This window comes from Bemisia tabaci, chromosome 4 (assembly GCF_918797505.1).
Source record: "Bemisia tabaci chromosome 4, PGI_BMITA_v3".
Taxonomy (NCBI): domain Eukaryota; kingdom Metazoa; phylum Arthropoda; class Insecta; order Hemiptera; family Aleyrodidae; genus Bemisia; species Bemisia tabaci.
In genome coordinates, this window is record NC_092796.1 from 677,119 (window position 1) to 689,949 (window position 12,831).

The 12,831-nt window shown below is 38.5% G+C and overlaps 1 protein-coding gene across 2 annotated transcripts in view; it reads left to right on the top strand.

Moving 5' to 3' along the window:
- The first annotated feature begins 9,830 nt into the window (after positions 1-9,830).
- LOC109031242 (uncharacterized) overlaps positions 9,831-12,831 on the top strand; it is a 196,079-nt gene continuing 193,078 nt past the window's right edge. For both annotated transcript variants that reach the window (XM_072299116.1, XM_019042652.2), the window contains exon 1: positions 9,831-10,837. In XM_072299116.1, coding sequence (XP_072155217.1) covers positions 10,780-10,837 — 58 coding nt within the window. In that variant the 5' untranslated portion in view covers positions 9,831-10,779. The remainder of the gene's footprint in view (positions 10,838-12,831) is intronic.

The window sequence follows — 12,831 nt, forward strand, 5'->3', positions numbered from 1 at the left end:
ATCAGCAACATAATTTTTTCCGTGTTTTAGGTACCTATTAATATTCTTTGATCATACGATACAACTTCAAAACTGATTTAGAGTCTTCAAGTAGTGCTAATAAGATTAACTGATGATCGCCTTAGAGAGAAGAAGATAGGTTCCTCTCTACGCCGCATCAGACACGTACACCGCATCATCAATCATTCGGCCAATTAAGATGCATAAAATTAATGAAATTAATATTGTGCTTGAAGAGGTCAGTGACGATCCTGTCACGACGCTTTGGGTTCTGAGTGCGTGACGCTTCACATCAAGACCGGTGTTATAATTCAAGATCGTCACCAACGTGGGTGATATCATCAACAGCTTGACACCCGATTACGCTTTGTAAATATCCGGCCACGTTGCAGAATTCCTCCATCTGGAAGAGAAAAGTCAAACGAGAGCCGAGGCAACTTTTGATACCCGGCTTAATGTCATGTCCAAAACTTCTTCAGCTCTAGAAATAGGTCCAAGACAATCAACACTCTTGCAAGGGGCCCGATTATTGAAATTGATGTACAGAGTTATAGACAAAGGAGACATAGGGAGTATTGAGCGATCCTATTGGTTGAAATGGGTGGTTCCTATAGACTAAGGGGGTAAATGATGGACTAACTAAAGGGTTTCTCGTGGGTTTCCGTTAGTTAGTCAATTCCTTTCCTCCTTTGTCCATTGCAACCACCCACTTCCTCCAAAAGAATCCCTCCAAATCCCTTTTGTCTTCTTTGTCTATAGCTTTGTCTATCAATTTCAATGATCGGCTCGCAGTCCTGAATTAGCGTATTCAAATGGAATCGTACCTTGGTCCGACACAGAATCAGAAACGCAACAGGCTTAAAAGTCAGGGAATTGCTGATCAAAAGGTGTAAACATCATTCAAGAGCTACGCTACAAAGAATGTGATAAACTATGCAGGAAGAAGAAGGGTCCTCGATAGGAAAGGACGGTCGTAGCATACAATCGAATCGATAATTTCAAAAGGAGGCCATCTGCACCTCTTATATCTAGAAGGAAAGCAAAGAACGATCCAAAATTGAGAGACTCGTAAAATTTCCGAGACTGAAGCCCTCAGTCTGAAGGCTTTATAATTTGTCGGCGCGCGGCGGCGGCGGTTAGTCTCACTGCGAATCACTCATCTTTCTTGTCAAGATCGCCTTCAATACCCGTGATGGCAATATGAGCTGCTTAGGAAATGGGAACACGATGAGTTGCGCGCAGTATAGTTTTATCAATTTTGCTTTGTCAAGGCAAGGAACACACGCTGATTAATCAAAATCAATGATGATGTTAAACACGTTGCAGTTAGCAGTTAATATAATGAGGACAATAATAACAAGGAAGTTACAGCTAAATAACTGCATTCGCTTATATGAAAATGAACCAATGTTACATTTTACCTGAAGCTTTGTGAATGATGTTGTTATCGAGGAAATTTATCGGCATGGAATCCAATTTTTGCTAGACTTATGCATAAAAAGACACGGAAAAATTCACCGGGGTACGGCATAAAGCATCTCTCTGAATCTTTCTCGCACCGTTGGCAAACACATGAGTTTGCTCGATCTATTATACTGTATGCAAGATATCCATTTTTCAAGCAAAATCTTGGAGCGCCCTAAATTCATGGAAAAAATGTAATTGCAAATTTAACAATTTTGTAGTTAAAAAAAGTGTCCGACGTGTTTCAATGTAGATTTTACAATAAAAACTGCTAGTTAACCTCCCCCTGGTTAAATTAGCTTTTCACTACAGTAAAATGTACATTTAAAACATGTCGGACATATTTTTGAACGATTCAATTGTTAAATCAGCTATTTCATTTTTTTCCGTGAATTTAAGGCGCCCCGGGATTCCGCTTGAGAAATAGAACCGTTGCATACATTGCCATACGTTTGCCGCTCCGAAATTGCATTTTTATCATTATGCAGTTTTTCTCCGGGTTTGAGATCAATTTTAGGGCCAAAAACTGCCCCTACAGGACACCTGTCCTCTTGACAGTTCCAGTCGGGCAACTTAGGAGCGTCGAGTCGTGATATATCGGGGAAGTTTCGGGGAGTTTGGCGAGCCGGAGACGGAGAGATTTATGCACTGGGCAGGGCGGGCGGGGGAGCGGGCGCGGCGAAAGTCGCGGTCACTTTCGGACTCGCTAATCTCTCTTTCATTTCTTGGAGCCGACGCTGCCGACGCCGCGGACGCTGTGGACGCGGACGCCCCCGTGTATCTGGCCAGCAACATGCCAGCGCACCGCAACATACCGCAACTGCCCAAAAGCTCCCGGGTTAAGTTTTATTAGATTATGAGGCCAGTGATTTATTTGAAAGGCTCTCGCACCGCCTCGCCACCTCCAGCTCCCATCCACTGACGGCATCAACCTCCTGTTCACTTTTTAATCTACTCCACACCTTACCCTCCTCCTCCCCCTCCCCCCACCCCCCTCCCACGCCGCAATTTCGCCCGCTCCTGTTTGCCTTCCCGCGCTAGCCCGCGTAAATCCTCCTTTGTTTGGTCAAACTTGATAAAAGCCTCAAAGTTGCCAAATGACGAGATAAGGAACTTGCAACGTGTGTCGGGAATTTTTCGCTTGAACCGTGTATTGCTACTGATTCTTTGGACCGTTTGCACCACACCATGCTAAATATTAACACCGTTTCAAAATTCGAACGTTGCCAAAATGCCTCTCATGATATTTTATTTGTATTTCATGCACGTATTGATGAAAACGTGAGACGGTGAGGAAAACCGTTGAAAATTTTGCTTCATAGCCTCTGTTCATAACTTTCTGGTCTCTACATATATTAAAGGAGTGGAATGCAATGTTATACCTCCTTCTTGAACTACAATGAAAGATCGGAAAGCATAATTTTAGGACTTTATCTTTCTCTACAAAGAAAAACCCTTTTTTATTTACAATTATGAACATTCGTTCGACAATGAAGAAGTCTGAGGAACTATCACGTAGAAAATGTGTAAGAGGACTTATAATCTGAGTTATTATGCAAGCCATGTTATAATATTAAATTCTACTTCATGTACAACAATACGGTAAAGTGTTTAGACTAGAGAGGAGATTTTCGTGGGAAATTCGGTTTCTGATAATTTGACGTGTATTTGGTGGCTTGCATCGGAAACAGCCTAATTATATGGCTACTTTAATTATTACCTTTCTATGTGCATAGTATTTTACGATTAGGAATTATTACTTCTAGCTGGAGCATTAAAGTACCTTTTTTCATATCGAAAGTAAAGGCACATACGTATACGAGTAGTTTGCACAGTGGGCTGAAAAAAGCAGTTACCTTGTTGCATATTGCATCCCATGTTATGTTCTTCAATAGGAGGCAAACCAACCAATCTTCTCATTTGATGAGTTCACAATATTTTCTTTCAATAATAGATTATGGCACTGTGGAACGTTTTGATGAATCATATTGCCTGAAGTTCCCCTTAAAAGTTTAAATGCAGAAACAAAGAAAAAAGAAGAAAAAATAAATTGGGAAGCCGTCGCAATGCTGGGCGGTTTTCGAAGTGAGCCATTCAATTCACAAAAACGCGACCTTTAGAAAAATTTGCCTACTTACACAAAGGTCCTTTTCCGGCTGATAGTCACGTCAGGGGTTAATTAATGGAGACGGGGTTTCAAATCGCCCACCCGGCCTCCCGCAAGTTCAATGTTTGCTCGGTCGGCGACATTTGCTCCGGCCAGTGGTAACAGAGAATCGTTTCAAGAATTAAAAGGTTCGTTGGGTCGTTGGGGCTACATCTACGCGGGGGGAGGTCCCTTGAGAAAAAAATCAGGGACAGAAACTTCTGAAAACCGCACACCAATGATTCCTTCCTTAAAAAGCATTCACGCAGTGGGCAAACACTAACAGAAACAAGTCCGTTTAATCTCCGGAGACCCAGAACTGCACTGACCGCCGTCGGATTCGCTGAGGAAGGGGAGAAGGATGGGAAAATAGACTAACGTTGGCAGTCTATCCAGTACAGGCCGCAGGGTTTTCAAATCGGAAGGGTCTGAGGGAGTCGTATGCGGTTTTAAACTGGAGGCAGCGGGGAATCTCCTCGCTGTCTCGGAATTTAAGGCAACTTCTCTCATCGGTGTGACCCCCTTCTTCTTCAGGAATGCTTAAAGGTTTCACCCCAGACGAGTGATTTTAGAAAAAATGTTCTTCGAAGTTTATCCTCATACAAACGAATTTCCTCCTTAGAGAAATTACATCTCAAAAAAAAAAAACAAAAAAAACAAAAAAAAATTACGGTAGGTAAAAAAGCAGCAAGTCATTTTCGACTTCAATCTCAAAAATCACACGGAAGTGGTTTCATTGGGCATCTTGTGAAGAAGTAAATTCTCCTCTCATACGCGAAACTAAACATGTAATGCATTGACTGGGTGGAAAAAAGTCATTCGTTTTCTTTTCAGAATCTTACGTGAACAACAAGTGACACAATTGCAGGTTCAATGTTTGACTCTTGAATGAGAAGATAATAAATATTTCTAACACAAATTAAATGAAAGTTAGATTCTACAAATGACGTCATATTATTTTGTCATTTAATCAATACAATGTTACCTGTAAACGCTTGTATCTTGTTTCGAATTCAATTTCCAGACTTCTCCATGTTTCACTCGTTTCAACGTGAGAGTTTCAAGAGATTACGTTGCAAAAAGCTTCATTTCATATATTTTCCGGTAGTCTATTTTCTTGAAAATTTCCGGGATCTTGCTTTCCATCACAAAGAAAATTGACTCAAATTTTCAAAAAAATCGGTGCGAGCGCTCTCTTGTAAATATGTAAATATACCAACGAAATTTGGCAATGACTGATGCACGACTTGAGTGACACTGCCAAAACGGTCTCCACCTTTACCGATAAAAAGGGCAATTCAAGCTGCCTAACAGCACCGAAACGTCTGTTCTCTTAAAATGGATTCTGAAAGGACGACAAACGGCTTTAATAATAAAAACGAGGATCATAGGTTTTACTATTTCGGACAATCGCCAGGTTGGCAGGATGAGAGGCTCTCGTGATCATAAAAATTTCGAACAATCGGAAAATACTTTTTTTAGGACATCAACACAGAGGGTGAGGAAAAATGTGTAGCGCCCGGGAAGAATAAAAATTATTACATCATGCGCAGAAACACTTTAATTGAAAAGGCGAACGGTTAGTTTACCCACAGGGTTTGGCAGACATGCCATGTTTCTGTTTCACAAGCTTCTTGCGTATCAGTCGATAATGTTGGGTGTACCTTTCTCAGAGCAAAGCTCCTTCCCTCTGGAAATCTGACGTTCAAAGTAAAAACACCATGTCTCCATTCAACATTTTTTTTATTTTTTTCTGACAAAATACCGTATCACAAGAAAACTAGCAAATATTCATCCTTCATTTTTCAAGTCAATTTTGATATACCATTAGGAACTCAAAATTTAAAAAAATGATGCCTAGTTATACTTGGATTTTCTTATTTTTTACTTTTTGCTTTAGAGCAGTATAAGTGGAAGTAAAATGCAAAATGTATGATGGAGTTACAACGTTTTTGCTGCAGACGGTAGAAATGTAGTGTCGCTTTTTCCTTCTTACATATAAAATCGGTGATTCTCATGAAGCTGCAAGCGCCAGAATTGCAAATGCGGAGAGCGGAGGCAGTAGAGCATGTTTTAATCGATCCATTAATTAATATCCATCGATTAATCATAAGTAGGAGTAATTAACGAATCACATTCCTATATCAGAGCTGTGCCATTTAGGAAGGTTCATTTGAAATAGTTTTTCGGTTTTTCTCGTCAATTTAATCCTGATGCTTGTGTCTTTTCGAGAATGACCATCTTCAGAAAAAGAGGCATTGCGACAAGATCGATTAAAGTTGTTTTTCAACCAAAATACTTCAAAATATTATCATTCTTAGACAGGCTGATTTTCATATTCAACTTTTTAAACGAGGCTTGGGTAGGATAGGACGTAGCGGAGCTTTTAATGCTATATGTCTTAGTCACTACAAGCGACGCATTAAATTACGTTGATAATAACGCCTTGATACAACTATTCGTACTCTTTGGACGCGCATGTTGTGTATAAAGAAAGGGAAGACGTTCTGGTTACTCCAGCTCATATGCCAGTCCACGCAGCAATGTGTGGCGCGCCAGCACGAATAATTATTTTATTTACATTAATGTATACAAATGCTACATCGACAGTGAAACTGCCAGACCACGTATCTCGGTTTGCGACTTTGCAGACTTTCTCCCATACTTCATTTTTTAAATGGGGAACTATTCAACATCAATTCGTGATAACTTACGTGATTTTTCCTCTCTATGAAAAGAAAACTCTTGTGAAAACTTCGAGGAATGAGATTAATTTGTTCTCCGTTAAATAAACAAAATGGGATTTTTAAAATCCGCGAACGAGATACGTTGGGAGTTTCACCGTCCATTTCCTTGCTCCTCTAACGTAATGGCGTATCTTAATTTCCACGAAACCTCTGTTTTCTGTATAACTCCATGCTTTCTGGAGTTTACGTTGGAACTGGCATACGCTCTTACGTCAAAAGTGCGGCGATCTGTGTGCCAATCGAGGCCTTACGAAGCCTAAGATGGCTGAGCCAATCAAAACTTGATCTCACAAGTGTCCACAATCTCCCTATAAAAGAAGTATTCATGCATAAAGCGGCGGGTTGCTTCACCCTCGGTTCCAAAATTAGCGAAGCTGCGAAACTGAGCACGCACAGCAGAACTGGAAACCATGGTTCGTCCTGACAAACTCGGTCACCGTTATTAAATACGCAGCTATTAAACTGGCCGAAAGCCGTTCATTTTTAGTGCCCGAGTGATTCATTTTTGGCACCTGTTTGTTTAAATCTGACCCCATCAGACGTAAACTTTTACTCTCTTTTTTTATAACACTTTTTCACTCGATAACCCGATCCCCTTCCCCTTCCCAAATGCTCACGGCATATGCCCGCGTGTTGAATTTTGCCCTATCTCTCGATGGTGTAAAAATTATAGGCTTACTATCATGGCGCTGTTTACGGGGTTTTTTATGCTTTTATATCCGATTGTTCACAGCAGGCCATGCCCGAACCGTCCTTTTTCCTCTCTTCAGAATTTATTAACTCTTCTCTCGAGTAAACCTATATATTTTATATAAAAAAATTTAGATGTTTTATTCTGATTAATAAAAAGATATTTGAGCCTTGAAATCAGGGACGTAAAAACTTACTAGGGGGCCCTGCCCCCTAACCGCTACGCGGCCCAACCCCCGGTAGGGCGCCTCGCGCCCTCAGGCCCTCTTCGCGGGCCCTATACGCATATGTATTGGCAAAAATGTTCTTCTATTTTAATACACCATTTTTTATTCGAGCTGCATCGATTTCAAAATTTTTGACATAACACTTAGATTTGTAAATGATGAGGAATAGCTGGATGTACATAATTTTACAGTCCACTTACTGGAGAAATTTCCATTTATTATGTCATTTTTAAATACTTACTTTTTTTAAAAAAAAAATCGGATTTCGACCGTTAAGAGTTAATAATATTTGGTCCGTCCCGACGCGACGCAGCGCCTGCCTTCTCACTTTGTATCTGCTGTTTATCCGCTGTAAATATTAATAGAAATTCAGCAATCAAGTAAATTGACCAATGCCACAAATCGAAGCCGGAAGAATGAAGGAAAAATTAAGTTAAACCTTATACCTTGGACCTTGGACCTTGAACCTTGAACCCTGAGCGATGCACCGTTCCTCAACTCTTCGAATGAGGAGCCCTTCACGAGCTTTTCCATTGTTTTATTGTTTATTCGAGTCACTCAGGTAGAATCCCACACCTTGATGTTTCTAGCCGAAACGACATATGTCTCACGCTATTAACATTGGACTTAAGTGACATGAGCTTTAAAAGCTCTACAACATTAAAAGTTAGGAGTTTCATAATTTTTTGCACATCTACATCTACTACAAATGACATACATGTAAAGATCATCCTTATCAGTCCGGCCGTTCGTCAGAAATAGTGTTTCCAAGATTTTGCTTGTAGCTGTATAATATAGATTTGAGTATTCAAGCAAATGGAGACCCATGTAGTTGAAAATTAGGGACCATCTTTTGATAGTACATGAACAATTAAATGCTGTGCATTTGTGATTTAGCTGTATCTGTGGAATCAAGGATTCGTGTCTTAGCGGGAAATGTGTGGGTTAGAAATTATATCCGGAGGGTGGTTTCAGTGAAAGGTTCAGGAATTCCATGTGAACCCGATCCTGGTATGCCAAAATACTATTTAACCCTGTGTAAAGGTAAAACCACGAAAAGACGAATTCGAACAGTGTGCACGTATTCTCCGTTTCTGTAAACGCAATTTTTCTGCTCGGAATTTATGTCTTTTCCCGCCAGTCTTCTGTGCCTCAACTCCCTCTCTTGACTTTACAAGGGTATTCTTGCCTGCCTCTTTTAATCTAGAAACAGCAGTTTTCTGACTCTGAAAGGGGGTCCGCGAGACTGATCGTAATACAAGAAGCAGGATCGTAGAAAAGGCTAATGGACGCATGCTGCAAAACAATTTATTGACGTTAAGCTGATTACTCGAATTATTTAAATCGTCGGGGTTTTCATTGACACAAAAAATAAATTAGTTTTTTAAATGCCATTGAGGGTTTTCAACCTTTTAAACCACTTGTCTCCGTGCAATCTGTGTAAAGGCACATAGACTTGTACTTATGATGCAACTAATCTTGCGTTAAGGAATAGAATTGCATAGTCAAATGAATGAAGGCGTTTTGACGACCGCACATCACTCACCCTTAAAAACTCAGCGTTTCTCAACTTTCTACCACCATTATGTTTGTGCACACTCTGTATGAATTAAGTACTCTCATTTACACTGTAAAAATCTAATAAGTTTTCCTCTGTTTATTTACAAGCGGATAACACTATTCTCGCACTTCTTGAGTAACTACATTGATTATTTAGCTGTAAACTTCTAAATAATAGGAACTCGTTCGCGAAGTTTCATTTTTTTTTGTTTTTTGTTTTTTGTTTTTTTTTAAATTTATATTTATGTTCCTTCACGCAAGTGAAACTACAAAAACAATGTTCTATTTCGATTAGGAAAAGTATAGAGGGATGCTAGGTGACTTTTGGTTTATCGTGTACAAGTACATACTTTTGATGTTTAAAAAATTGCTTTTAGGAATTAATTCTTCACAAAATATATTTTAAGACTAATTTAATCATTAATAACTCGATTTTTTAAAAAATTGCACTTAATATAGTTGCACACCGCAAATTCCAAAAACTCGCCTAGCAAAGTGCCCACTTCAAAATCCGTCAGTCATCATTCGGCAAAGTTTATTTGATTTTTTGCTCAACAAGCTGCTTATGAATCATCATTTGGACGTATTTCTATCAAACGGAACTGTGCGCATTATGACATGAGTCCTGGTATGCATGTATTCTTAAGGGTCTCAGGGCTCATGAGTTAATGCACATAGTTTCGTTTGATAGAAATACGACCATTACCACCATACAACCATTACGTCCATTAGGCGAAAAATAGAGTTGACCTCGGAATTTAACATTTGCCTCTTGATTACATTGTTTGTATTATTAGTGCGGGCTCTTTGAAATGTTGTCTCCGGCCGCTCATCCCGTGCACGACTTTTTCATAGGTAAGGTTCCTTTTGCTGGACTTCCGCAAGGAAATCACAGTGGAGCCTTCTAAAAACTAGGAGCAATGGTTTGTGCGGGGAGGGGGGGGGGGGGCATGCGCGATCCCAGTATCGCGGGTTCAGCGCTTTACACGGCGAGCTTCGGAACCTCGTGCTAGTAAGGGTTGAAACAGCCCCACGTGGTGACGCCGTATCTAAGCGTCTGTGTTTCTCTTCGCGTTTTCGTGTACAGTTCGTCACGTTGCCCCTGCGTGTTTTCATCGTATGTTCATCTGACGAGTTAACTGTTACTACTCGAAGATGCGCTGTCACCATCTCCTAGAGATTGCAATGTTGTTCTCGTTCGAGTCGATTACTTAACTTAAACATAAAATTACACAATTCACTCTTTTTTATTACCATGCAAGTTTTGATGGCTCTAAAATTTACCAAATATTAGTTCACTTCAGCAAGACTCAGGAGTAGTGCGCCTCGTGTGTTTTCACGCTCGTGTGATATAAAAGTTTTTTCACCATTTCGACTGATGGTTTACAAATCAATCAATCTTTTTAATAGGTTCCGGAAATTGTTGGTCAATTTTTGAAAATCAATCTTCGATCGTCCTTAAATTTGCATGTTACAACGGAGAAATTAAAGTGCTATAGTCCTCTGGTGGAAAACAGGGTTTCGAGAGTCCATAGGAAAGTCTCTGGGGTCCCCAAAATTTTTCTCAGAAATATTGCTATTCATATATTATCCCAGCATTTTGGATTAAAATCTGGCGAAATATCATTGAATTTTATCTAGTTGAACATGTATTAAATGCACATTTTGTCTCTCGCCTTTTTACATTCTGATTTTGGAAACCAACCAAGAGGGTAAAAATGAATACAAATTGAATTTTTTTGTGAATACATTTGATTAAAATTTTGTTTGACACCTTGACATTGACTGAAAAAACGAAGAAGAATAGGAATACTTAGGGCTGTTGGAACTTTAGATGCCCATTTAGGCAAAAATAAAAATATTCCACCCGGAAAAAACTGTCATCTGATCGTGCTTTGTGTCATCTAATCTGTGAACTTCCATCTTTCACAAGGAATCGATTACAATGCGTTCAGCTGCGTGCTTTGCGTCCTCTTTACTATGCTGTTTTACTATTTTGCAAGGTGATGTATAACTTTTTTTTACCTTCAGTTCTTAAAAGTCCATTTTAAAATGTTAAAATAATTGACCGAGGCCGGACCACGGTTGTAAATGTTAATAATGTATATAAACAGTGAATAAACGTTTCCAACCGTGGTACGGCTTCGATCGATTATTTTAAAATCTTAAAAAACACGTACTGTAAGGCTCCGTACTCATTATATTTTAACTTGGTTCAAAATAAAAATATAAAAAAACTCTTACAATATGGCTATTTAAATGGCAGGATGTCAAAGCTTACAGTTTTATTAAGTGACTCATTGACGATTTAACTTTAAAGACATTTTTATCGGTGTGTGACTTTTGGACGTCCTGACACATTTTATTTTAATGTATAATCTTGATTCAGCAAATTCCGTATTTCTCTTTATGTGTTTACGGACATTTCCTGATATTTTCTTGATCTATTGATGTTAATTTTTTTCATGTTATTTTTTTTCTTCGGATAAAGAAAAGAAGAGCAGAAAGCATTAAATACCTGGCTGAGAAATTTACTTTTCAAGCTCATCGTCCAATTATTAAAGCAATTAACCGAAGTTAACCGAATTAACCGATGTTTTACTGAATTTAATTATGTCTCTTATCGTACAAGTAGAAACGTATGAGGATGCGTAAAGCATAAGTGTAAGTGCGCAATTTACATAACGTATAAGTTTACCAAAGTAAAGTAACTGGAGTTGTAACACCTATAAACAATCTAAGGTTTCAAAATATTTGTTTTCGTTGTATTTTGCACATTTCAAGCATCAAAAGGTGCTTCCCAATAATTTTTAATTATATTTCTGATAAACTTTCAAAAACGAGTGACGTATCTATGTATTGTGTGAAAAAGCAAAACAATAATTTTGTTCAAAATTTTTACTAAAAACTTTTGGTTGGGCGAATTGAAATCTAAGTACATTACCTCATGCAAAAAAGGGGAAAATATCAATGCCTACGATTTAAAGTGTAAGCTGATAATCTGAGACTTATAAAATTAATCGATTTATTCCTTGTCACTCCTTTGTTTCTGCGGGGAAATATTTAACTTAATTTTTTAGAATAAGCTGCTACTTTTCTTTACTCTGAACTATCTACAGGTATTCATAAGTGGTAGATAAAGTCCAAAATTTCGTATATTTTTTTATTGCAATGTTGTAGTCCTTCGACGTATTTCATTTTCCAAACAAAATGTTCCGCAAAGGGAAGGTTTTCTGGGTGACAAATAGTAACAGGGAGCAACGAGACATTTTTTAAAAACTTCAAATGATTTTCATCCTGAACCTCCAGTTAGTCGGATACTCACAAATGACGTAAGTTTACTTGTGCTAAGATGTTTGCAAATTAACTGTACATCGTCAATCTTTCTAGCCTGCCATTCAAATTTATTTTTTGTTTTATTTTAACAAACATCTAATATATTTTTTGTGTGAAAATAACTTTCTTAGAATATAGTTCGAAATGGCTATAGTTTACCAGTAATAGTATAAAATAGAGCCCGCACTCATTTTGAACCGCTCTCCTATCTTAAGGAAGTAGATACATAAGTGAAGCGTTTGGGAGACTGAGCGTGCTCCTGCAATTTTTCTATAATATGCAGATAGAGCAATTGAGACGTCAAAATAGTCGTATCACGAATTTTCGTATTTTATAGAGGCGTTCGATACAATTACTATGCAAAACAGCGGGAAACTATTTTAATAAAAATATTGACCCGTTCCTTCATGATTCTTTTACTTATCACTCAACGTGTGGGACAGTCAGCACAATAAAATTAAAAGCGAAGCGAAGGCAACAACTGACAACCTCATTTTGGTAAAACTTCAAAAGCATCGCTCTTTGACCCTTGAAGCTAACAAGTTGAAGATCCAAGTGTGCGCAAAGATTTATGAATCTGAGCACAAAAAAATTAATTTAAGAACAAAACTAGAATCGTTTATTTTATGTGGCTATCACTTGTTAGGTTTGTTTTTTGTAT